The 26,499-nt window shown below is 43.9% G+C and overlaps 1 protein-coding gene and 1 pseudogene across 2 annotated transcripts in view; both read left to right on the top strand.

Annotated features, from left to right (window-relative positions):
* Positions 1-26,499, top strand: part of ME3 (malic enzyme 3) — a 172,036-nt gene that overhangs the window by 91,303 nt on the left and 54,234 nt on the right. For both annotated transcript variants that reach the window (XM_039848267.1, XM_039848268.1), the window contains exons 5-6: positions 14,995-15,070; positions 23,309-23,470. In XM_039848267.1, the coding sequence (XP_039704201.1) occupies positions 14,995-15,070; positions 23,309-23,470 (238 nt within the window). The remainder of the gene's footprint in view (positions 1-14,994; positions 15,071-23,308; positions 23,471-26,499) is intronic.
* Positions 10,863-10,978, top strand: LOC120590578 (uncharacterized; annotated as a pseudogene).

Here is a 26,499-nt window from a genome sequence, read left to right as displayed (position 1 = left end):
GTGAGGAAACAGAGGTTTCCAGAGGTTAAGCGACTCCCCAAGGTTGTACAAATAATAAGAGATAGAGCTGGACTTAGAGTTTGGCGCTTTCTTCTTGTCACCCAGGACTCTTTTCACTACTAGACTGTAAGCTTTCAATGGGCAGGACCATATTTATTTAGCTCAGCACTGGATACCCGTCACCTAGCACAGTCTCATGTATGTGTTTCTTGTCAGATGGAACCTCCTTGAATCATCTAGCTCAGCACTTGATACCCATCACCTAGCACAGGCCTGTGTATGTGGTTCTTGTCAGAAAATGGATGGAAAGATCAGCAGATAGAAGAATAGGATCAATGGATAGATAAAAGAAAATTGGAGTCTTATTTTTCTGATGACGTCAAGTCTAATCTTGGAGGAGTGAAGTTCTATTATTAATGGCTACTTATTCAAAGATAAAGAGCTTTAACCCATCACTTTATTTAAAATATATTATGTCTTTAAAAAATGTTTTTAACAGTAATGTAAAAAGGGGTTCTATTCCTTTAAGAATCTTCAGCAGGAAGATTTTACAGGACCTGGGACCTAGTAGGCACTTAATAAGTGTTTCTGGAATTTAATTGAATTTAAAAGCTAGCCTGGAGAGATAAAAGTAATTGCAAAGAATTTCTATGTTATTGGGATAATTAAAGAACAGACTTTATCCATTATTTGCAAAATAACTTTATCCCCAATTCCAGGCCTATCAATTGGGAAGAAATCAATAGCTAGCGTGGAATGAGATCACGACCCGCATTTCCAGGATCCCTGGTTTTGGAAGATTAATAATAATGTTGAGTCCTCCTCACCAGTGAGGTTCAGTAGGTCGCCTTCGCCTGCCAGTGCAGGATGGACCCTGTGCGAGCCATTCGGCACTTCTCATGTGCAGCCAACTGGGGGGCATAGATGTGAAGTAGCCATGGTAACTTTTTTACTGATTGGGAGAATGGATGAAGCTAGATAATGAACCTCCTTGAATCATATAGGGGTGGGAATGGGGTAATGAGTACTGAAGAGCAGAGAAACTTCTCTCTTTCTAGACAAGAATAGTGCAGGAAATTTAAATTCAAATAATAGTAGAACAAATCAGGTAAGGTGCTGGCTAGAATAATTAAGATAAATAGGTAATTAAATGATTTTGATGATTAAACTGAGAAGACAGTGTTTGAGAGTAAACTTCTACCTAAGCCAGGGGTTTTAAAATTTCCTCAACGTCCACTTATTAAAAAGTACAGACTCCGGCTCCCTTTCCCAAGATTCCAATTCATTGGGTCAGAAGTGGGGCCAAAGAATCTCTGTTTTAAAATTATCTACAATTTATTCTCCTGCAGGAAGCTTATGAACGACACTGGTAGCACATGGACCATATTTTCATAAACTCTACTCTGGGTAAACACAAAGCATCCGAAATCAAACTCAAGCTGGAGCTGACTCAACTGTTTTCACTTAATGGAAAAACTTAGGGAAAATAAAGCTGTTTTCTTAGTTCTAGTTTAAAAACAAAACAAAAACTGTTTAATTAGTCAATGATCGATAGCAGTTGAGTTTCCAAAACATGTTACTGTAGTTCATACACTGTGCTTCCTTTTAACCTTGCATTCTACCAGATGCTTTACTAATTGACAGAAACCGGCAGTTGTTTGCTTTGCCTGCTGCCCCTTCCCCACTTATCCAAATGACAAACTTCCACTTCCCCTTTAAAATCCATCCCAAATGTCTTCAGCTCTTGCCACCTCTTTAGTTTCTGTCCTCCCTCCCTCGCTTGCAGAATATTTTGCTTTCTCTTCGATGTCTGTCCACAGTGGCCTCTCATAGAACTTACTGTGTTATAATCTAGTAGTTACTTACGGATCTGCTCCATTACTCTCTGCTCTATCAAACAAGGATCTTATCAGATGGTGTCTTGTTCGTCTTTGTATCTCTGTCCTTTCCCTTTCTTTAACTACTAATATAACTTTGCCACATATTACGATGAATGAATGAATGAATGCAGCCATAAGAGTAGGGATTTTTTGTCTGTTCACTGAAATAAATACCCCAAGTGCCTAGAAGTATGTCCATTACACAAAGGGGTCTAATAAATAATTGTTGAAATAATGTATGAAAGAGTGCATTAGCGTACATAAGCCAATAGAAAAGAAAGACTGGACCTGCTGTTTTTCAGCATAACAGCAAAAATTTTTCATACTGGCTCTCATCACAGTCTCAACAGATTCAGACTGAGATTCTTATTTGATATTTCTGTCATCTAATAGTTTGGGGTTTAGCTCGATAGACCCAAGGTATTCTAATAGAGAAAAAGAAGTCATGTTGCAAGCATTATAGCTCATACCTAGATTATTCAGATCAAGTCAACTTTTTTTTAACCTTACTCACTACTTTTTACTAATGGTAAGCCTGGGATGCAAAGGATTCTTTAGGATAGTTTACATAGACTAATAGTAAAAGTATCTCCCATTTATTGAACACTTATTCAATGTATCAGGCATTGTATTAACTGCTTTCCATATATTATCTCATCATATACAGCTTTTTAGAAACGTTTCATTATCCTTATTTTATAGATGAGGAAACTGAGATTTAAATGTAATCATTTGCCAAGGTCACTCAGCTACTAACCAGAAGACCTGAGATTTGGGTCTAAGTCTGTCTAAGCCTCTGCTCTTGAGCTTCACAACTGAGCTGGTGTTTTGAATTGAATGGGTCCCTTGGGACTTATTTCTGACTAGAGGAGCCTAGTCACTTCTGAGCAAATACTTTCTTGGCCTTGAACATTCTTGATCTTGAGTTTTCTGAAATTTCTTCCTTTAAAGAGATTTATAGTTTGGAGGCTAAACTCAGTCAAAAGGACAAATTAAGTCCAATGTGCTCCCTCCCCACCCCGCCCCTTGCTTAATTACACCTGATGAGTGGCCCTTTCAGACTTTTGATTCTAGGCACTTAATTGTCTCTTACATTTGCTTCCAGTGATCAGGGTCTTTGAGGTTTACACATATGTTTTCCAGTGAACTTTTGTCCTTTTTGAAAACTGCATTCTGTTCTCCTTTATTAAATTCCAGCTTTCATGACTAGTATGCGATGATAAGCTCCAGAAATGTTTATATGATAAATTAAAATGGGCAGCGTCTTCCGTTTACAAATTGCTTCAAGATAGGACTCAGATGCCTGCCCGTAGAATTGTCTCATAAGTGCTAGCACAGAATGGGTTCAAGGTTTTACATTTTCACCTTGGCCTTGGCTTAGGGACCTTTTGTTTCAGTGACTCTTGATAGCATCTGAGCTTCTAGTCTATTTCTCAAACTAAGGCTATGAGATTTATGACTCAGTGGGAAAAAAATGTGTGTGACTACTTCTCAAACTTGCTTTGGAAAAGCAAACAGGATGTTTTTCTCCTTATCTTGCACATACCTATAAACAAGCAACTTGTTGGCAAGGCCTCTGAGTCAGGGATAGAGCAATTTCAGACTGTCAGGTTCGATGATTATTTGCTCTGGATGTTTCAGAAGTTCGTGTTAGAACAGAGCCATGTTCCGAAAAACTTATTGCCCGGAGACCCAGATTAACCAGAGGCTTTCTAGACTGCAGGAAGGTGTTTGTTTATTTTATAAAGTAGAGGCATATGTGAGTCTGTGCCATGTTCACAGCCATAAAAGAAAGTGAAGAGTGTTAAGTGTGACTTCTCAGGGAAAAGGGGGCCTAAAGCCTCTGTGATTATTATTTTTGGAGGAGTAAATATTTCAGTAGAAAAAGAAACTCCTTTGTACCAACTCTCTCTGAGTTTTCTTGGCACATTTTAATATTTTCAAGTAACAGCTGAAACCACAGCTGAAAACCTGTTCTAATTGGAAGCATCTGGGAATTGCAAAATTAGAATTTTCAGATTCTGAAGTGATTTGCTGTTTGGACAGGGGTGTCAACTTCGGCTGTGGAGCCTTTTTTTTCCTTGTGATTATAAGTTATTCAGTCAGCTTATGATGTGATGGAGATATGGGGCACTCTTCATGCTTTTTTAAATGAAAACTGTACTTTCCTCTTCAGCTATTAGTACACCTTATCAGGACCCTTCTTATCCAAGGAGAACAGATGGAGAAATTCCCCCAAGCCTTGGAATTCAACTCGAACAATTTTCTCCTGCCAAAAGGCATCTCACAATCAAAGACACTAGAACGATATATGATATTTGCAAATTCCACGAAGAAAAAAATACTAAAGACGATTAGAAACCTATTTCAGTTTTTCTCTATGTTAATAGAAGCCTGTCTTCTAAAAGGCTTAATGTTTTACAAATCTATCCTGAAACTTCCACAAGAGAGACAGGAAGATACAGTGGCTTCTTACCTGCTACCTGAACTACTTTGGTTGCTTCCTGATGTCATATCATCTCATGCAGTCTCATATCATCTCAGTACTCTCGGGTATAAATGAGAATGATACTGCCTCCCTGACTCGGGAATGAAATAAGTGGTGTAGAATTTGTAAAATGTTCCCAATGGGAACTGTCTTAGTCTGTTTGGGTTGCTTATAACAAAATACCAGACTGGGTAGCTTATAAACAGCAGCAATCTATTTCTCATGGTTCTGGAGGCTGGAAGTCTGAGATCAGGGCACTGGCGTTGTGGGGTAAGGGCTCTCGTCTACGTAGAAGACTTCTTGTTGCATCTTCACGTGGCAGAAGGGGCTAGGGATCTCTCTAGGACCTCTTTTATAAGGGCACTAATCCCATTCATGAGGCCCCACCCTCATGACCTGATCACCACCCAAAGGCCCCACCTTCTAATACCACCACATTGAGCATTAAGATTTCAACATATAAATTTGGGATGGGGGACATAGTCACATTATAGCAGGAGCTAAATAAAGTTAGCTTCTTTCTTTCTTTCCTACTTTTTATGTATGGCAACTGAGATAACAATGGCACAATTTACCTGAGGCCAAAGGTCAGGACCTCAGGGAGCCACAATCAGACCAGAAGTTTGTGACCTAACACCTATAACACTCAATCTTTGTCTAGATTCAACACCAGTTCTGCAGAGTTTGGCACAGAGTGTGCTATAGACTGTGCCAAACAGTCATGGAGAAAAAAGGCTGTGGGTGATATAAGCCACTTCACAGATGCTTTCTGTTGTTAGTAGGATTAAAATTAATGACTGCACAGAGAAAGGATTCCAAACAATGCCACCGAAAAGATGAGCTTGACTTTCCATATAGGCACCCAATAAATGTTTGTAATATTGAATTTAATAGGCTGGACCTACAGATCAGTGAGTTTTTGAGAGTGAAAAAGAAAACAATTGCGTCAAGACACAGGCAAACCAGAGTATGGAGTTGCCCTGTCTGTGAACCATGGCATGAAATTCTGTGTCTCTTGGAGGGAAATTGACATTCATTCCTTTGGAAAATGTTTCTTAGGTTCCAACATAAGCTTTATGAGAGGCCTCCTCATGACTGACATTGTATTATTTTATTTAATGCTCACGCCAACTTAGTAGGATAGATTCAATTATTAAATTAATCATTAATTAGAGGTCTAGTTTAGTAATAAACAACTGAGACTCAGCGAGGTTAAGTAATTTGCCAAGGTTGCACAGCAAATAAGAGTTAGATCTGGAATTAGAACCCAGATCTGTCTATCTCCAAATTCACACTCTTGCAACTACTCCTTAAATACCTTCGGATCTTGCTAGATTATATCATAGAATCATAGATTTTTAGAGGTTATCTGATCTACCCTCTATATTTTTCAGATGGGGAAACAGCCTCAGAGAGCTCTGGTAACTTTCTCAAATCACATAGCTGGGTATAGTCATGGTAAAACCTCTATTGCCCTTGTTCTAACCGTAGCTCTATTCCCACATTAGGGAAGGAGAGAAAGGAATAGACCATCTCTTCAGAAATCCCTTTCTGAAGTGGATATGATGTTTATGGGGCTGTTTTTGGAGATCCACGGAAGTCAATGGAAATGGAAGATATGGTCCCTGCCCTTCTGATTCTTCAAATCTCTTTAGGGGAAATCATCCCCCAGCAGCAAGAGGGAGGGAGAGAGGAAGGAGGGGGAGAAAAAGGCCCTTGAATGAGGGTTCCAGACCTGGCTCTGTACTTTCCCAGTCTGCAGTTTAGCCATCCCGGGCCTGCTTGTTCTGTGGTTCTCCCCGTCCTTCAGTAATGTCTCTGTTATACCCAACCAGACTGTATTTTTTTCCTGGTCTGCCTAGATCAGAAAACATCACTAGATCAGAGGTAAGGTCTTGTTTGTCCTTGTTTCTCATGTGCCCAGCACAGTGCCTGGTGCAAAGCAGGATGCCTGAAGCCTATGCAAGGGGCAGCGCAGTTGGTCACCTCAAACATGAGAAACAAACACTCCAAGGTCCACTGATAAAGTCACGTGCGCAGACGTCACTGTCCACACCTTTGCTCCTCACTGCAAAGACAGGAAAACTCCACATCACTTGTTATCTGGGAGAGTCAGAAGGAAAGTGTCCTCCATGGGGGCGGGGAGGGGACACACACCCACTCCCTTTGTAACATCCCACCTCAGAGGGAGACAGAATGGAAACAGGATGGGCTGTCTAGGGTGCAGAAAATTAATTGTGGTTATTCAGTGGGTTTAAATAATCAAAAGGTTCTTCAAGACAGAAAACAATACCAAAGTAGGAGTGTGAGCGACTTGCCGCTAACGTGTTACCCACTTTTGGGAAGAGGGTGATTTTTACATTCCTCCAGGGCCTGGACAGTTGCTTTGCTTTGTCCTCAGGCTCTGCCTCGCCAGGCGCTGGGCCCCGGAGGCCCTCGTACTTCTCGGACCTACTTTCTCCTGCAGTACTATTGACTCTGGGAGATTGCTGCACGGCTTTAAAAATAGCCTTTTGCAGATTTTCAGGGGACAGGTTCCCTTTCCACAAAAAATGTATGGAATGGAAGTGGTTTCGTGGCAACAGTGAGCCTTTGTTTCAGAGTTGAAAGTGCACATCCCTCCTCCTGAGCTCGGCCGTGGTGGCTTGCCTGATGTCACTGACCTTGTTTTAATTAAGTCCTCCTTTTTTGTTGGACTTGGTGCCAAGAAGCCTAAATGAATGTTGTCTATTTTAGTGATTTTTGTTAGGTTTTTTTTTTTTCTAGTTCTATTTTGGAAAACTTCTAAGGGTCACTCCTCTGCAGGCCGAGATAAGGGTTAAGAGTCTTTTTCTCAAGAAATAACATTCTCCTAAGTCAACATTATCTCCATTTTTTCTTTCTTATTTTTTTCTTTCGCTCCCTTGTGTAACTAAATTCTAAAATTCAAGAGGATTTTTCTGGCTCCTGATAGAAACTGGAGACAGTGATGTAATTCACCTGCACTTGCCCTTATGAAATGCCGACAGATTAAATTTTTAGAAGTGTACAGGGAAGGAATTGTAATGGCCATGGCTAGTGCACCAAAATTGGATAGTTGGTGTATTTGCTTCCTAGGGCTGCTGTAACAAAATACCACACACTGGGTGGATTAAAACAATAGGAATTTATTGTCTCAGTTCTGGAGGCTAGACGTCTGTAATCAGGGTGCTGATAGGGTCATGCTTTGCTCTGACATCTACAGAGGGAAATATTCCCTTGCCTGTTCAAGCTGCATCGTTTTCTGGCAATCCTTGGCACTTCCTGGCTCAGATGCATCACTCCGAGCTCTGCCTCCATCATCACGTGGCAGTCTTCTTCCTTTGTGTCCCTGTCTTCTCTTCTTTGAAGGTCATCAGTCAGATTGGATTAGGGCCCTCCCCAATAACTTCATCTTAACTTGATGACATCTGCAAAAACAGACCCTATATCCAAATAAAGCCACGGGTATTTGGCATTAGGATTTCAATATATCTTTTGGGGTACAATTCAACCCATAACATTTGGCTTAGGATTTTTTCTCACCCAGAAAATATTTGGATATGTTATTACTCCCTACCATAAGTAACCAATATCAGCTACTACTCGGGGAGCATTTATCCCATGCCAAGCACTATGCCATGTACCTGACACATACTGTTTCATTTAATCTTCACAGAAGCATCTTGAGGTAAGCATTATTATATATCCAGTTTGTAACAGATAATAAAGGCCCAGATCTGTCTCATTTCAGCACCCATATTCTGAACAACTTGGTCGTTTGTGTGCTTGGCACTAACTATGCTAGGCCCTGGGGTTACTGCAGTGCATAAAACAGACATTGTCCTGCTCTCGTAGAACATGCAGTCTAGTGGGAGGAGATATGCATGAAAGGCATAGTTTCCTAAGTACCAATTGCTTGCTCACAGTGCCAGAGCACCATTTCAATCAGGAATTAATTTCCTCTGCTGTCATTGCCTATGACACTGCTAAGATGTAGAGCAGTGAGAAGACCCTTAAAGGAGGGCCTCCCCCTCTGCTCTAACCAGAGCTCCAATATTTTGTTTTATATATCAGGCATCTTGGGAAGGTTTTGTCGAACAGAGTGTACCACGACTACATTATGCTGTGGAACAAACTACTATAATACCTCAATGCTTAAAACAAAGTTTATTCTGTACTTCTGTATCCTGTCCCTGGCGGGTCAGCTGGAGGCTGTGCCCGGTGTCTTTTTCGCTCTGGGACCAGGCTAATGAAGTCATCTCATCTGTTCAGGTCACCGTGACAAAGGAAAAAGAGAAGATGGTGAATCACACACTGTCCCTGAATCGCTTCCACCCCAAAAGTGTCCCATCAACCCTGTTCCAGGATGAACAGCCCTTAAAAAATATGACTATCTGGCCAAGTGAGTTAAGTATATGAAAGGATAGAAGAGGTGCTCAGCGTAGTTTTTGTGAAACTTGCATCTATTCCCTCCCCCGCTCTATGCATGCACCCTAGAGCTCCATGCAGGAGCGGGCTGCCCTACATCTCTGGCCACCCCTTCTCTGCTCTGGTCAGTGGACCCTGATGACCACGCATCAGCTAAGAAAGACCTGTGTTCTGTTTCTAGAAACTAACGTAGGAAAGTCCTAACTTATAAAAGCCATAAATCAAGGAACAGTAATTTCTGTTAAAAAAAAAAAAAAATTCTCTGCAGGTTCCCTTTAAACAGCAACCTCTCAGGTATACATACAATATAATTTTAGGAGTAGATATTTTATTTACCCACAACTTTTCAGGAATATGCTATATGTTATATAAAGCAGGGCATATATTCATTTAAGCCCTGGATTCCATAGGTTGACAGCTTGCCATATTCACTATATATTTTTTTCTTCCCTCAGGTTCTAAAATTGTTTCCCTGAAATAAACAGGAAAAACTTAGGGGAAGGGATCAGCAGCTAAAATTATTTTTGCTTTTTTCCTGTTCCAGTTAATGGCTATTAACAGCGAGAGGCTCCCATGAGTGTCTCTGTCCCAGATGTCCATCTTCTCAGCACCAGGAGCAGTGAAGGACGTTCTGTTCTAATTACTCTGAGGAGTCATTAGCCTTGACAAATGCTCTGGTTGCATTAGCTCACTGCAGGATGTTCAGTGCCGGGGCAGCCTATAATTCACTCAAAAGCTGGAAGTGTTTCTCCACCTTAGTGGAGCCCAGCCCATGGCTTCCTGGAGCGTCCCACCTTCTTGCCTCACTTTGTGCCCCAGGGTGGGATAATATCACACTAGCTGTCAAAGACAGTACCTCACAGGGCATCATTCATGCTGGGCAAGGAGTGCCTTCTCAAGGAGAGAAGATTGAAACAGACCAGCTGTGGAATACAGATTGCTCCTTGGCACCTAAATTATTATTCAATTCACCCATAAAGGGCCACCAGGAAACCAGAGACAGGGGCACGCTCTTGGAGAGCCTCTCCTTAACACCTCCTCTCTGATGTACCACTTTAGGCAAGGTCAGACAAACATTGAGATTCACATGTCTGCAAGGCTTTACAGTGTGCAGAATTTTCATGAACTTGCCTTGTTTGATCCTCAGAGTTGCTCCATAAAAGAGAAGGAGCCATTGTTTCCATTTTATTGACGAGATAACTAAGGTCAAAGGAGGTGAAGTATTTTGCCCCAAATCACACATCTAATGGGGCCGTGTTTGAATTTCACCTCTACCTTCACTACCTCTTAATCTCATCTCTAGAATGGTGATGATGCCCACTCGACAGTGAGATCATGTACTTAAAAGGGTCTCTGGAACAGAGAGACTCAAAAAAGCCTGTTGGATGAATGGTTGGATAGGGATGGGTGGGTGGATGGATGGATGGATGGATAGATGGATGGATAGGTGAGTGAATGGGCAAATGAGTGAATGAATGAATGAATAAAAATGATTTAATGAATGAATGAATATTACTCCTTTGTGACTTTTTTCCCTTTCAGTCTACCCTTGATCTCGCTCTCATTGAAATTTGCTCTTGCAGGGAACATGGAAACTTTTAGTCCCAGCTGTGCGTCACCAAAGACCCTTTCATTTGCCCCCACTCATGACCCATATAATGAAAGATTTTCTACCAAACTTTATGACTGCCTTCCTGTTTGACGAAAGCCCATATAACTGTCAACAATGGCTCCTGACAAACATGCACATTGACTTGGTATAATTCTTGTTAAAATACGAATTAATAATTAGCTACTAACATTTGAGCACTTACTCTGAGCCAGATACCTCATTGGGCATTCTGCCCTCCTTTGAATACAGGTGGTATGACTCCCGAGCCTGTGCTCTTAACCATGACACCAGCTCAGCACCACTACAAGCTGCCATTTACTGAGTGCCAGTAGGCACCATAATAAACTCTTTAAATATGCATTTTTTGGACATGGTTCCATAGTGGAGTGGTTAGCACGTCTGCTTTACACGCAGAAGGTCCTGGGTTCACACTCCAGTGGAGCCATGGTCCATGGTCTATGGCCATGCCACCCAGAACAAGCCCGATATCTGATCTCGGAAGCTAAGCAGGGTTGGGCCTGGTTAGTACTTGGATGGGAGACCACCTAAGAAGACCAGGTGCTGTAGGCATAAATAATAATAATTTAAAAATAAATAAATATGCATTATTTTAGTTAATACTTATAACAAAAATATGAAGCATCTGGTGTCATGTTCTGTGTTTTACAAATGAGGAACTGAAGCTCGAGGAAGGAGAGTAACTTGTCCATAGCCATGTAGCTAGTGAGCAGAGGCAGGCTTTGGGCCCAGGTGCTGTGGTTGCAAAGTACAGACATTAAACTCCTAGCCTGTGCTACCTTCCATCTGCATTTACTCTAAAACTTCACTTGAGTTGCTTGCAGTCTCATAACTTACAGTACTTATTAGAAGTCACTGAATAGTCCCATTCCAACCTCAGGACTTCCAGTGGGTGGGAGGTCTCAGGGTAAGACTGAGCGGGTGTAGGTAGGAGCACCTCCCCTGGCACCTAGAATTCTTTCTGAAGCCACTAAGAAGAAATGTGGAAGAATGAGTGTCAGCGTTTCTCGTTTGGTCAGGATCTCTTGAAAGCAAGATAAAAGCCAACTCCATCGCCAGGTATTGCTGCAGGAAACAATGTGCCCTGAGTGAAAAGTGTCTAAACCTGAAAATAGGTTGCCAAGGGCATTTTAAGAGGTTTTCTTTCCTGAAAGTGTCTTCTTTCTGAGCTGGTCTAGATTCAGTTCTGCCAAGAAATGAGTGGATGAGCAAGAGAATCCGGCCAGAACCTGTAGTCCATGTGATTATCATCTTAATCCCTCACTCTGCGCATTTTACTTTATTACCAACATGCAACAAAGAAAAATATTTCATTAGTGGCCCTGATACACATCTCAGTTTGCTCATTTCACTCCACACCTCGAGCTGTTTGTGGGGAACTAAATCCCCAGAGAGAACAAGCAGTCTGGGTCAGTGGAGAGAGCACTGGACTCAGGACCCTCAGTCAGTCAGATTTTGCTGCTTATGAGCTGTGTAGCCTCAGACAGGTCAATTCACCTCCCTGAACTTCAGTGTTCTCATTTATAAAATGAGGTCTTTGGACCAGATATCTCAAAATCCTCATCCAGGCCAATTTGGGGGGCGGGGGGGGATCATTTGTAGCTGCAATTTAGATAATAGATGGAAAAGCACTTTGAGAAGTGATTAAAATTTCAAATACATTTTAAAAGGTGTTATTTTTGCAGCATGATCTCTGCAGAGCACAAAATTATATATGCAGAAAAAGAGAAAGTCTTTTGAAATTTTAGTAGCTCAAATTTAAATGCAAAAATATTCATCTTAAGTGTCCATCCTCCCTCTCCTTATCTCCAACAAAGAAGGGCCTATTTTAATGTAACAGATAATTTCTATAATCACTCTCTTCCTTTGCTTAGAATTAACCGCATCGGAGCTTTGCTAAGATCTAAAATACTGCCTGAATCTTACCCCTTAATATGTGAACTCTTTGCTAAGTATTACTAAACCTCTATCTGATAAGGAGAATGTTGAGAACTGGACTTTTATGGTCGGGGGATATTTCCAGAACAGGACAGAGTTAAGAGCTTAAGAGGTAGGGAATGCGTCATTGGGCTTAATTAGTGTGGGTAAATGACTTCCCCAAGGTCACTTGGTGAGTCATCAGTGAGCCATTTGGCTGGGACCCATTCCTCCAGCTCAAAATAATTGGCCTCTTTGTTAGCACTGTTGTTCCAAGTGACGCTGTGGATGACCTGGAAGGAAATTGCTTGTGGATATTAGAGTTGCAGCTGTGGAAAAATAGAAACTGGCAAAGATTCACCCATAACAAGACCTCTGTAGACCGTGCCTCAGAGCAGCAGCTGGTTTGGAGGCAGAGAAGGTGGTTCTTTGAAAGGTTCCAGGCTTATAGGCTGGATGTGACCCACTTACCCTTCTGCTGCCACCAAGGCAAGTATCCCTCTTTAAACTTCAGAATGCCTCCATGTGACTGCTTTTCTAATCCAGAGCAGTCCTTGAAGTTCATTGTTACCAATAGTGCGATTTTCCAAACTCGAATTGCCTAGAGATGAGCCTTAGAAATAAGTTCCAAGGAGCCAGCTCAGTGCTTAGTTTTTGTCTTGATTGATACAACTGAGCACCACACAGTCATTCCAAAATAGCATGGCAAATGCCTGGAACTTGCTCACAAACCTAATGAGTAAGTTAATTCACACACCCACATCACCTTCATCAATGAGATGGAGAGAGCCCTACAACATCTAAGTCTTAGGCTTTGGGGTTTTCCTCTTCCCTGGCCTGTCCACCTGCCTTTATATGCACATTTCCCCATTCTAAGCCACTGGATGCAGCCCAGCCCAGCACCATCCAGCCTAGCACAGTGATCTCTTGAGCATGATACAGCATAGCACACATGAAGGTGATCTTCACTCCATCTTAATTCAACACTTTTCATTCTATCTCTAAACCTCAACATTCATTGTCATAGTTCATGTATTCACTTCTCCACTTATTCAGAAATTAGGTATTGAACATCTATTATGGACTAAACCTGAGCATACGGTGGTAAACAACAACAACAAAATAAATGCAGACCTTGCCCTGATGAAGACTACAATCTAATGGAGGAGAAAATATTAACCAAATACCTACACAAATAAATGGAGTAAGTTCATGTATGTAGAGATGGGGTACTTTGAGAATATGTAACCAGGAACCTTAGATTTGAATCAGAAGTCATCAGAAGAATGAGTAGGAATTAACCAGACAAAGAATGAGGAGAGGGAGGAGGCCAGGCAGAGAGAACAGTATGTGAACTGACCCTGGGTAAGAAAATCATGGCACATGGAGGAATGGGAAGAAAGCCAGTGTGGCTGGTGACTGGGGAATGAAGTTAAGGATGAAGGGAAGAAGTTGAGAAGGGCCAGACCACACAGGGCCTTGCAGGTAGGTCATGTTAAGGACTTTGGTCTTTATTCTAAGAGCCATGGAAGACATGAAAGATATTTAGCACAACGGATAACATAGTAAGACTCATTCCAAGAATATCACTCTTTCTACTGTACAGATAATAGGCTGGAGAGAGACAAGAGGGGATGTCACAAAGTTACTGTGGCACTTTAGAGAAGAGATATCGGGAGCCTAGACCAGGGAGGTGGTGCTACAGATGGAAGAATTGTGTGAACCGGGAGCTATTTAGAAAGTAGAATTGAGGGACTTGGCAATGGGTTGTATAAAAGGGGAGAGGAAAATGTCAACAATGACTCCAGGGTTTTGGGATTGTTAAACTAGATGTATGGGGGGTGGGGTGGTAATGCTCACTGAGAAAGGGAGCAAAGGAATAGATCAGTTTTGTCTTGGGTCTTTGTTTTCTCTTGTCTTCGAGTCATGGTGGTGGAAGATTAGATCATAAAATTGGTTTTGGACATGATAAGCTTGAAGTGCCTTCAAAGAAGACAAACTCCTTGCCATCCTCTGCACCACTCCCCTCTCCCTAGCCCAGGACCACATACATGTTCTAAACATTGAAAGTTCTGAATCAAGCTAATAAACTCTTAAGTAAAATGTGTTCTAGTCTCCTGCCTTTACAAATATACCTTCGTGATAGTCAGGAAGGCCAGGTTTGAATTTAGAATTCTCAGACTCTAGTGGTACAGAGAAAACTGGCTCACAGCTGGTAGCCCACCCCTCTTCCCATCCCCAGCTCCATCCCCCACTGCAAGAAGCCTCATGTACCTGTGTCTGGACACCTCAATCCACATGTTCGAGTTCCAGTCACAGTCCCTGAAAGCAGCACTGAGGGCCGTTTGGCCAGAGAATTCTGGGGTCCTATGTGCCTGGTCTAGAGGGAGGAAGGGAAAGCGCAGGCTCTGGTGAGCAGAGGCTCCAGGTGTGCACCACCCTCGGCCCTGTGGACTCCTTTTGGAGAAGAGAAGTTGAAAGAGGACCAGAGCAGGGCCCTCTAAACTGTTGGGGCTTTGGGCAGGGACCCCACTTACCCAGGCCTATGGGCAAAATTAAGTGATACAATGATACACAGTTCCTGTGATCTTTGTTCAGTTCCGAGTCTGACTGCCTGGTTTCTCTGTGTGTACGTATTTTGTTTCTCCTAGTGGGCTGTTCATCACCATTCATGACAAGGGCCACCTTGCAACAATGCTGAACTCTTGGCCAGAAGACAATATTAAGGTATGATCCTATTGTTGTTGTTTTTTTTTTTGCTGTTGCTCTGTTTTTGGGTGAATCCTTTCGGCCTGGACCAGAGTCATTCTCAGCTACAAAATGAGCCGTTGCAACACTGAAGGCAAGCCTCTGCCCCGTTTTCCCAGGCCCAGACTGTAGACCGGAACAGCCAAGCATAAACGCACCACAAAGCAGAGGTTTGCATTAACCAGGCACCCATGTGAAACAGTCCTTTATTATTATTATTTTAATACATTATTATTAATATATTATAATTATTAATGGGAGTAGTCGTGGTCATTGTCGTCATCTGAAAATATGTTCAGCATGTATCGAGTACCTACTAAATATACACTGCCAGTTCCATCGTGGATACAGGGGAGACTCAGACATAGACCCTCTTCCCAAGTAGCTGACTTGAGGAAAATAAGACAGAGACACAAAAACTCTGACAAGGGGGAACTTGATCAGAGATAAACAAGACACACAGAAAGATCTGGGAGCGTTCAAAGAGGCAGAGATTGCTTTTAGCCCGAGGGGAATCTAGGAAGACTTCATGGGGGAGGTGACATTGCAGCAGGGCCTTGAATTGAGGGATAGAGTTGGACAGTTAATCCTTGGAGAGAGTAGGATGCGGGGTGGGGACATTCTGCAACAAAAACGCTTCTGACAAACAAGACTTTAACACCTGGTTGTACACAGCAGTGGTGGGGGGTGTGGTGGGGGGTGAGAGCGTAGGATGATGTATATTTAGAGTGACAAAATAAACCTGGCACTTCTTCCTCAAAAAAGTTAAGGGGAAAACATTTTTATATAATAAACAGGATATATATATAATATAGAATGCAAAATTTGTGTTCATTTTAAAATATAAAACATGCAGCTTTGTAGAAAGTGCTTAGCCTCTGGCTATATCACCAGATCTCCTCCTGCTGTAGGGACTTCTGTGGCAGAGTTAGAGGGGCTCTGGCATCTAGGATCACTGTCATATTTACGAAAAAATAAAAATAAATGAAAATAATAATAATTAAAAAATTAAAATAGGTGAAACAGAAATGCAAAACATCTGCTGGCTGCTTAGTGAGGGCATTCCTGGCACATGAGCTGGGGCGGGGTTGGAGCTGACCAAGCCCAGTATGAGCACCTCCCAGGGTCAAGGCTGGCACCTCCCTGCCTCAACTGGGAGACTGAGGCACTCCCCCACTGTTTCCTCTCCAGGGCCTCCCTCCCTCTATCCCTGCCAGTTGTTGGGCAACCCCCACCTCTCTCCACCAGGCAGAAAATGCAGCCTGTCTCCCCCTACCTCTCTGTGCCCCACCCACTTTGGCCCTGTCAGGGGAGTGGTAGCTCAGAGCTAGAGCAGCCAGGGCAGGACATTGGACTGCAGTCCCAGCCCCCAAGAACAGCTCATTTCATCCATCTCTGTCTGGGTACGATTTCACCCTGTGCTTCTCCTTCCTGCTTATCTGCTTACACTCCAGTTACATGTTAGGCCTTGGCCCTGCGGTTGGTCCCAGTCCCAGAAGAACGAAGTTTCCAGGGCACGTCTAGCATGGATATGTAATAAAATCTTCAGGACATTAAAGGAAGTTAGCTCACCGATGGGAAGTTAACTCCAGCCTGCGTTGTGGGGACACGCTGCTGAGGTCATGCAAACTAACCTTTCCACCTTACTGGATACGTCAACCATGGTGAAAGCTTGTACATAGTAAGGGCTCAGTAGATGCTTGCTGAGTTGAATGAACTCAGTTGATGGATATGATGAGTGTCTTCCGTGTACAAAGAACTGCGCCAGGAGTGGTGAGGTAGGGTCTCCACTAACACGTATGGTGCCTTTGTGCAAGTTATGAGGAATTAGAAAGAATGACAAAAAGCCACTCCTTCTTAACCAGTAAAATTAAGGTGCTCCTTCCTCTAGGCTGAAATGTGTGGGGTGGGTTCATGGGCTGGATTTCAGGTTCCAATTGCTCCTTTTATCAGGGCACAGTTTACAAAACTGTACCCAGGGCCCTGCTGTGAGGAATGCAAAATGAGAAAAACACAGACCCTGACTACAAATTGTTCTTTTAAATTCAAAATAGAAACTTAGCTGCTAAATCTCCGCTGACTTCAACAAACATATTTTGAGAACCTTCTTAGTTCTGAGTGCTAATTACTAGAGGGATGAAGTCAGCAATTCTTTATGATTCTAGAGAAAGAGAAACTGAAGCTTAGGGCCACCCTGGAAAAAGAGGGACTCTAACAGCCCTCAAACAAAGAGAGATACCCAGAGCCTCTGGGGAAAGCATAAGTTACATGAGAAGCTCTGGGCCAGTACATCTAATCCAGTTGCATTCAACAGCCATTTTGTAAACATTTACTCTGTAAGAGTTCCCCGGTGGTTTGAGGGATAGAGAATGTGTGCAGGTCTGACCTCGAGAAGCTCGCAGTCTAATTAGAGAGACTGACCCAGAAGCAATTATAGTAGACTGTGTCTGCCAAAGAGAGGAGCCTGGGAGCGAGGAACATACAGGGTGACTGGCTGACCACCGGCCCCGCAGTACCCCAGAGTGGATGAGTGAATGCCTGGGAACGCCTCCTCCCCTCCACCTTTTATTTCTGTCTCACTTTGAAGAAACCCTGAGGTCAATTCCAGTAACCATATGGAAGAATCGGCTCTGCCTTTGCAGTAAGACAGACCGGGTTCTGGTCTGGAATCGTCCATTTATCTGCCATATGTGCAGATAACCTCTCTGATCTTTGTTTTCCTGTTGTGAGGATTAACCATGATAAAGTCTGTACAAGGCTGAAGGGCACTTGAATGGACAGTGTCATCGCTGGAGGAGGAAGAGGTAGCTGTAGTTCACACAGCAGTGCAGGGAAGAGACTACAGGGGCTTAAGGGCAGCTGTGGAAGGGGCCTCCTTACCTGGGAGTCACAGGCCACAAACGGGCAGCCAGCCAGTTTGGCCCCTACACATGTTTGATTTGGCCCTCAATGGTTTTTGAACATTTTGAATTTGTAGGTAACATTTTTAAATCAGGAGACTTCATTTAAAAAAACAAAACACATGGATTTCCAGCTTGTCTGAAAAAACCAGGAGCTCTGAATATTGGGCCTATAGTTTGGCATGTTAACAAGTCAATTAGGGCTGATGGGGCTACTCCCAGCTTACCCCAGTCCCCGCTACCCTGTCTACCAACCTTTTACTGGAGGGTCCTTCCTTCTAATTCCCAGGGCTGCCCTTTCAATGGTTCGGAATGTTCCAGGCTGCAGTCTTTCTTGTTTACTGGTGTGTTTTCTCTAGTTATGTCAAGAAATAGAGATGAAGGTTGTTCTTACTTTGGTAGAGCATCTCTGCTTATTATATCCCTTTCGTGGTACTGACGCTGACATGGTACAGAGCTGATGCTGACTTCCCCTTTGTTATTTCTTTCAATTCTCATAGTCACTGTGATCAGAATGGAGTAAGGAGTGCTTCTAAAACCCTTGGGTGGGTCCTGAAAAATGGGGAAGGGTGAGCAAGCTGAGGTTAAGTGGCTTGGCTGCGGTCACCCACGAATAAGTGTTGATGCCACCCATAGTCCTGTTGCTAGCTACCTCTTCCCCAGCTGCTGAGCTGAGTTTTTCAAGGCACAGTTACCTTCGGACCCTGACGTTGTTGGCCACTTGGCTGGAGGAAGGGGGGCTTCAGCGGAGCTTCTGAATCAACTCAGAAGATAAAAGATGACTTTTGATGGTTTCCCAGCCAGAAAGCAGAGATGCGGACCGAGATGTAAGAGAAGGCTGCGAGAAAAGTGAGGCCACAGCCCAGGGCTGGGGGACATGAAGTTTTGTAGGCCCCCCCTTGTTCAGGGAGGAAGGGGAGGGTCAGGCCACCCAGAGCTGTCCAGCATAAATCACAAAGAGGAGTGAGAACTGCTTTTCTGACTCTTTCCCACAGCAGCCATCGCCTGAGCCGGGAGAAAAGCTCAGCAGAGAACAGCCTCCCCCCAACAGTTTTCCCAAGCTCCTAAATCTCTCCCTCCTCCCAGTCCCAACAGCTTTGGGAAGGAGGTGCTGAGTGGCGGCTGGGCAATGAAGCCGAGGGAACATCCTCTGCCACTGGGCGCCAGCTACTTTATTGATTAAGCTTGGACCAGAAGCAAGTGCCAAGTGCCTGCCTGTCATGCACGGGACCCCCATCTGTTAAACCCCAGTCTTCTCAGTGTCAGAAGTTGAATTTCCTGGGAAACAGTTCGAGATGAAGAGTAGCATATTAGGAGCATATTAGGGAGTACTCGTGGGATCAACACTTCTAGATGGGAAAGAGGCAGGATAGAGCAGAGGAGGAGACCAGGCTGAGTGACGTCTCAAGAAAAACTCAGCCCATGTGGAGGTTCTGGAGCTGGGATGGCCCTTCCAAGTCATCCTGAGTTGGGGCAAGGGAGCCAGGTCTTCAACCCCTGAATCCATCAGTCATTTGTTACAGTCTTTGGAAAAATGCAATGGAATAGGGAAAATCCAAGAAGACAGAGACCAGTCAGGAGACCACTGCAGTGGTTAAGTGAGAAGTGGTTGAGCTGATCCAAGGAGTAGTAGTGGGGATGAAGATCATGGAACAGATGAGAATTAATGTGGAGCAGGTCAGATCAGGAGAACTCAGTGACTGATTGGCTGTGGTTGACTAATGACAGAGAGGAGCCAAAGAAGGCTGGACAGCTTTGAGCCTGCGAGATAGGAGTTAACAGAGGAAGGGAGGACAGCAGAAGTAAAAGGTTTAAAGGGAGTAAAGGGGAAAAGTGGATTCATTTGGTTAAGGACTTGGGGAATTTGGGAAGATTCCAATGGCCAAGTGTTGGTGTCCAGCAGACAGTTATCTCGTAAGCATCTGCTTAGAGATGACAGTAGAAGCCATTTGAATGGATGAAGATGTCTGGGTTAGAATGCTATTGAGCTTCACATGGCCGGACTTTCTTAAAAGCTGCATTTGCCAAGGTCTCCCCCTGATTTCCCTTTCATTCGTTCATTTAACAGACAATTATTGTATGGTTTCTCTGTGGTAATGGTGAAGTAGAGAGAGATGAAACAATTAAAAATTCTAATATATAATCTCTGCCCCAGTCATAATCTTTATAATCATAAGAGAAGCACCATTTACTGATTACTTACTTTATACAAGGCACCTGGTTAAAATAAGACATGTTATTTCATCTTTACAACAAACCGATGAGTTAGGTATTATTATTATTCCCCTTTCATGGAAAATTAAAACTCGGAAAAGTTACCTGTTGACTCAAGATTACACATGGCAAATCATCAAGGCGCATAGATTCAAACACTAGTTATCAGACTCCAAATCCCTGCCATTAACCATTAGACTGTTTGGTGAGATAAAATGTGCATTTTAAAAGCTTTAAATAAGAACTCAGATGCTATCACTATTAAATGTTTAAGTAGCAGATGTGGGGCTTGGCAAACGGAGGTACTTAATAAATGTTTGTGGAAGGCAAGCAGGCAAAGCAGGCAGGTGTGGAGTAGACACAAGTGCTAGAAGAAATCGCATTTGATTGCGATGGGCAGGATTTGCGCTGCTGAGAAGAGACCCTTCTAGGAGAGGGAAATATAGAGGCTGAGAGCTAAGAGATTATAGATGACTTCAGAGTGTCTGGCAGGAATGAAGAGGCCCGTTCGGCTAGACTAGGCAATTTTCCTGCTGATGTAGCAGGAAATAAGTTTCAAAAGATATGTTGGGTTCAAGTCATCAAAGAGTTAAGTATTTTGAACCCTATTTTATGGACAGTTAGAAGTCACGAAAGGTCTTTGAGCCTGGGGATGACATAACGAAAACGGGCTTCTGATACAATGACTCAAACACTGATTGGCAGGCGAGATGGAAAGAAAGATGAGAGTCTGGTTGTAAAGCTGTTGCAGTAACCCAACCGTTAGCTTGGTAGAATTAAGAGTGGATGACAGATGGAGGTGAGGCATTCCCTCGGAGGAGCTGGGATGCAGTAGAGTGCCCTTGGACACTGCCAGGCTGGAAGGGCCTCATTGCAGAGCCCCTTTACTATCTTAAAAGGCGCTAGAGTTGTAGGGTTCACACTGTAGAGTCGTGGTTGATTTCTTCTGCTTAACTCAGTGTCTCTCAGCAGAGAGAAATTCTAAGAAAATGGGAACCAAAATAAGGTTTGATTAGGACAGATGGTAGAGAAATGACCAGAGTTTGGGCTCCCAGGAGCAGCATGAGGGCATAGGCTCCACCAGGGAGAGCTGCCAGGAGGAGGTCAGAGGCAGGCTGCGGGAACGGTGGCACAGAGGCCGGGCAGAGTTTTGCCAAGAGCACGAGTGCTTTAACTCAGCCCAATGGGGTGGTCGAAGGAGCCCTGAGCCAGGAACCCAAAGCCTGGCTCCCAACCTGCCACATACACAAGCAGGTCATCTAAACTTTCTAAGATAACTGGTGTGGAAACATTAAGTCCAGTGCCTGGTGTATGGCAGAGACTTAAGTGTGTATAGAATGTGAAGGTCTGAGAGCTTCAGTTTGCTCACCTGTGAAACAGGGGTAACAGCCGCCTGCCCACCAGGGCCGTGGGATCAGGTGAGTTGTGGGTTGTGAGCACCCTCCATGGAGGCAGCAGAGCAATCTAAGAGGGATTGGTGACCTTCGTGGGTCTATTACACTCTCTAGAGCTCCATTTTCAGAAGTGGAAGAGTGTTTTTAAGAATATTTACACTTATTTCTGCCAAAACGCAGCACAGCCTTTGTGTGCACTTGCCCCTGAAGAGATAGAGAAAAGAAGTGAGAAGATGCTGTGGACCCTTTGGGTACTCGATCATAAACTTTTCCAGGGCAAAGATGAGTCTTCACATCTTTATCCCTAGTGCCCAGCATTGTACCTTCATGGATCGAACTGACCCCTGTGGTGCCCATTGGCACCATGCTTGGGGCCAATCAGGACATCCATAGCTCAGAGCTGGTCCTACGTCTGACCCAAAGCCAGGCTCCAATGGAAGGAATGGGTAGCCCCTTAAACCTAACTCACTTAGAGATGGCGAGCAGGTTGGGGTAATCTATAAACGGGTTCACTGTCATCTTCAGGGGTTCTCCTTGGCCTGACATTCAGGCCCTTCACAGTCTGACTCCTGCTTGACTTTCTATCCTCTCTTTTCATGTGACCTACACCTCCACACACAGCCTATACACCCCCACCTCTATCCTGGATCTTAATTTCCTTTTGCATCAAATGCCTTTCTCCCCAGCCACACCCCTGATGGACAATCTCTACCTGTCACGTGTGTCCCCTCATGAAGCACTTACCCCACAGGAGGTAACTCTCCCTTCTCTCAAGCTCTGCTGCCCTGTCCTGTTCTGCTGCACTCACACTTTCCTCCCAGAGTTATAATTTAAATGTACATATTCCATCTCCATTTTGCCCCTTTGTTCTTTAAGGGCTGGGCCCATGCCTACTAGTTTTTACGGATGAGCAAACTGAAGCTCCTTCCCCTAGGACCTGGCACAGTGTCTTATGCAAAATAGATACTTCGTAAATATGTGTTAAATGAGTGAGTAAATGAATATCCATCATAATCATATAATCATTTCTGTCATCGCCATCAGCTTCATCAGCACCTGTTAATTCACAGTAAGTAAGCCTTCAACTAGCACTGTCTCCTACCTACTGTGCCCTCAGCGATTATTTGCCAAAACACAAAGGTAATTCCAGTACAACTTGAGAACCCTCTTGGTTTCACGTGAAATAGCGACCCCAGCATGTCACAAGGAGCTCTGTCCTTTGCACATAGGATTTATTATACTCCAGGAGCAGGACCAAGAGCACTTACATTTGTCTATACACCCTGGGGTTATAGCAGCAGCATGAACACTAGTTTTTCATTATCTCTTTTCATTATGTCCTTCCCTCCCTGGCCCCCTAAATCTCCGTCTGCTTGGTTTTTTGAAGAAGAGTGACTACATGTGTTTTCCCTCCAGCTGTTTCTGCAGCCCCAAGCCAAAACCTCTGAATGCAAGGCAGGTGTCTTTCTGTCATCTTACTTCTGTGGGGTTTCTCACCAGCCTGCCAGAAAGAGGAGTGGGTTGGGAGAAAGACCCGCCACCTGCAGTTGAATGAATCCTTTGGCCTTAACCCAGACAAGCTATTCCGTCTACAGCAGAGGCAGTGGCTTCTAGGTGTCAGACCTGACATACTAGGGCTGTTAAAAGGAGCACTGTGTCACAGGAGGTGCTGTTCCTGATTGATGGCCTCCTGCTTTGCTTTCTTTCAGGCCGTGGTGGTGACTGATGGGGAGCGCATCCTGGGCTTGGGAGACCTGGGCTGCTATGGCATGGGCATCCCCGTGGGCAAGCTGGCCCTGTACACGGCGTGTGGAGGGGTTAATCCGCAGCAGTGCCTCCCCGTCTTGCTGGACGTGGGCACCAACAATGAGGTAACGCACTGCCTGAGCCGGGAGCTCTGGGGCTAGAAGGTGGCAGCTGGGGGTGGGGGGGAGGGGAGGAGCATCTTTGGTGCAGTTATGTCTGCAAAGGCCAGTTTCTTTGCTGGGCCCCTTCACCAGGGCACTTTCCCTACATAGCTGTAGAGTGGAGGCCCTTCCCCCTCCACACATACCCTCCCAGCCCCATTCTCTTCCCCCAGCCACTGCTGGGTCTTCTTCCCCCTCTCTCTCTCCTGAGGCCTTCCATGATGAGCTCTTTGCTTCCTTGCTCCATTAATGCAAGCAGCTTCCATTGCCTTCAGGGCTTCTCTCTGACTCATTAGTGAAGAAGGCCACTGAGTGAGGAGGGAGTGGCTGCTGGGCTGGGTTTTTGGTTTTAGTTTTAGTTTTGGGGTTTTTTTTGAGCACTTTAGAGGCAAGCCACCTCAGTAAAAGGACTCAAACTGAAGCACCGGGGTTGAGGACTAAAATGTCTGATCAGGCAGATCAGTGTCCTGCAGATTCAGGGAGGGAGACTGACCCAGTGTGTGAGTGAGATCAGGTGCAGGATTCCAGGTGGTTTAGGATTTAAGGAGCTCAATCCCCAGCCAAGAGTTCGTCTGCTCTGGGTACCACCACCCTGGGGCACGGGGTTTGTGCATGTCTATGGTCTCAGCTCTGTGTCTGTGTGTCAGAGAACATGAAAAAATATCCAAGTATTTCTTCTTAATGACATTGATCTCTGAGTTTAAAATGAGTGCATGTTTATTTTTTAAAAATTGAAACAATCCAGAGAAATATTAAAATAAAATATCACTCACAACCAATACTAATCATTGTTTACATTTTGCTCTATTTTCTCCCAACTTTTCCCCCCAAAGCATTTATAAAAACAAAATTGTGTTCATATTGCATGTACAGTTTTGTTTTTTGCTTTCCAAAATGTAATGTATGTTATCGGTTTTGTATCTTCCTTTTTAAAATGCATCTCTGAAGTCATTAGCCGTTTTCCTAATGACTTAGCTGGAATGTCATTTTAATAGCTGCCCAATATATCATAATTTACATAAGAAACACTCTACTGTTGGACAATTAGGTTTTGCTAGTCTTCTTGCCAGTATAATTGTACTCTCATACCTATTTTTGCAGATCAGTCTGTGTCCATCTCTGATTGTTTCCTAAGGATAAATTCCTAGAAACAGAAATATTGAGGCAAGGGGAATGGTTATTTTTTAGATTCTTGGTTCATATTGTCAAAAAAGGTTATACTTCTTTGCATTCTGTGGAGATCTCTCTCAGGAAAAGTCACCATGGCTCCTTGCGTGGCCTCCTCCTCCCTGGACGCCATGTGTCCACATTTCTGCAGCTCAGTGCAGAATGGTGCTTATTCAGGCTTCATCCACACCCTCAATCAAGTGAGGGGACAGGGGGCACACCTTGCTTCAGAGCTAGGAAATCATGGGGGCGGGAGTGGGATGAGGTAGAACAAGGGGAGAAGGAGAAAGACTAGAGTGGGGAGCAAAGACACCGGACCCAGTACTCCTGACGGCCAGGGGTGTCCCTGCTCTGATCTGGACTTGATCCCCTTCTGGTACAGGGAGAAGTGAGGGACAGGACCAGAAGTTTTCTGCTTATTCTTCCAGCCCTAAATCTCTTCTCCATGTGTCCCTCCCCACCGGCCTAGGAAACGGGAGGCTGGATGGTGGCACAAGTCTTAGAGTTGCTCGTCAAGGCCAGTCTTCAAGGTTGTGTCTCCACACTGTGGTTCCCTCCCCACAGCCAGATGCCTGGGTTTTGCTGAAATTGTCCCCTAGCCACAAAGAACATGTACGGAACCATGCATGCGTGCAGCAAACTTTGTTTTAGTTATTCTTCCCATGCGACACCTCCTGGGGCGTTCCAATGGAATTTAACTGAGACCTTCATTCTCTGTCTCCTAAAAGCTGGCTCTAGGCCAGAAATGGAACAGCTTGAGCTTGATTCTGAGGCCATCGTATCCACTGGAACAGTGTTGGTTACTTCTAGCAGGTGCGTTAAGATCCTTTATTGAAGATCCAGTACCCAGCAATGGTGTGCTCAAGTTTAGAGCTAGTCCCAATTTTTAACAAACACACCAGGAAAGATGGCAGGAAACCACGAGTAATCATGGCCAAGCCCTTTACACAGACTACCCCATTCAAGCCCGACAAACCTGTGAGTGGAGCATCGGGCATTACCCTCCTTCTACAGTTGAGGAAATGGAGGCCCTGAGAGCTTAATCCACATCCGTGCTCCTCTCCCCCACCACAGCATACCACCAGCCTGGATTCTGTTGCCTTATTAACTAAAGGCCATTTCGTTATTTTTAGAATTTTTATTACTAAAGTGACTTTTAAAACATTATTCAAAATCTTGAAAGAAAAAGTAAGTGGCATTTCTCCCATGATGCTACATTTGTGTTCCCATTTAATATTTGTCTGTGTGTATAGATGTAGTTATTACCTAGTTGTAATCATAATGTGCCCATAATTTGTTCTAATTTTTTCAGTGAAGATGATTTTGTGAACACTTTCTCTTTACTTATTTAACAAGAGTTAAATTTATTTTTTGACATTTAAATTTATTTATCTATTACATTTATTTATTGAGTGTTTTGTAGGTGTCAGGCACTCTGCTAGGCATGAGGGAGATAAATGAGAGCCAGGCTGTGGGTAGAATATTCTAGTTGTCAGTGTTTCAACACTGTCACCTAATTGATCATTTTAATGGCTAATGTATTGCAGCTACTCAAAGTGTCTGCTTCTCCCCCTGGGACTTGAGGCCTTGAATCACCTCTCCTTCCTAGGCATGGAAGGGAGAGAGCTTCCCCTGTCAGGAAGGACCGGAGTATTCCCCAGGTGAGAGGAGGGAGCAACACTTGGGGGTGAGAGACAGCAGTTCTCACCCAGTCCAGTTAGACCAGTACCAGCACCTGCAATGTGCCAGGCATAGTTCTAGGGCTCTTATGTATTTTAATCTCATTTAATTCCTACAACAGCTGTAGGAGATACTGTTCTCCCCAT

The sequence above is a fragment of the Pteropus medius genome, unplaced genomic scaffold (genome assembly GCF_902729225.1).
Source record: "Pteropus medius unplaced genomic scaffold, Ma_sr-lr_union100, whole genome shotgun sequence".
Classification (NCBI taxonomy): domain Eukaryota; kingdom Metazoa; phylum Chordata; class Mammalia; order Chiroptera; family Pteropodidae; genus Pteropus; species Pteropus medius.
The sequence above is the reverse complement of the archived record's forward strand: the minus strand, read 5'-3'. Positions and strand labels throughout refer to the sequence as shown.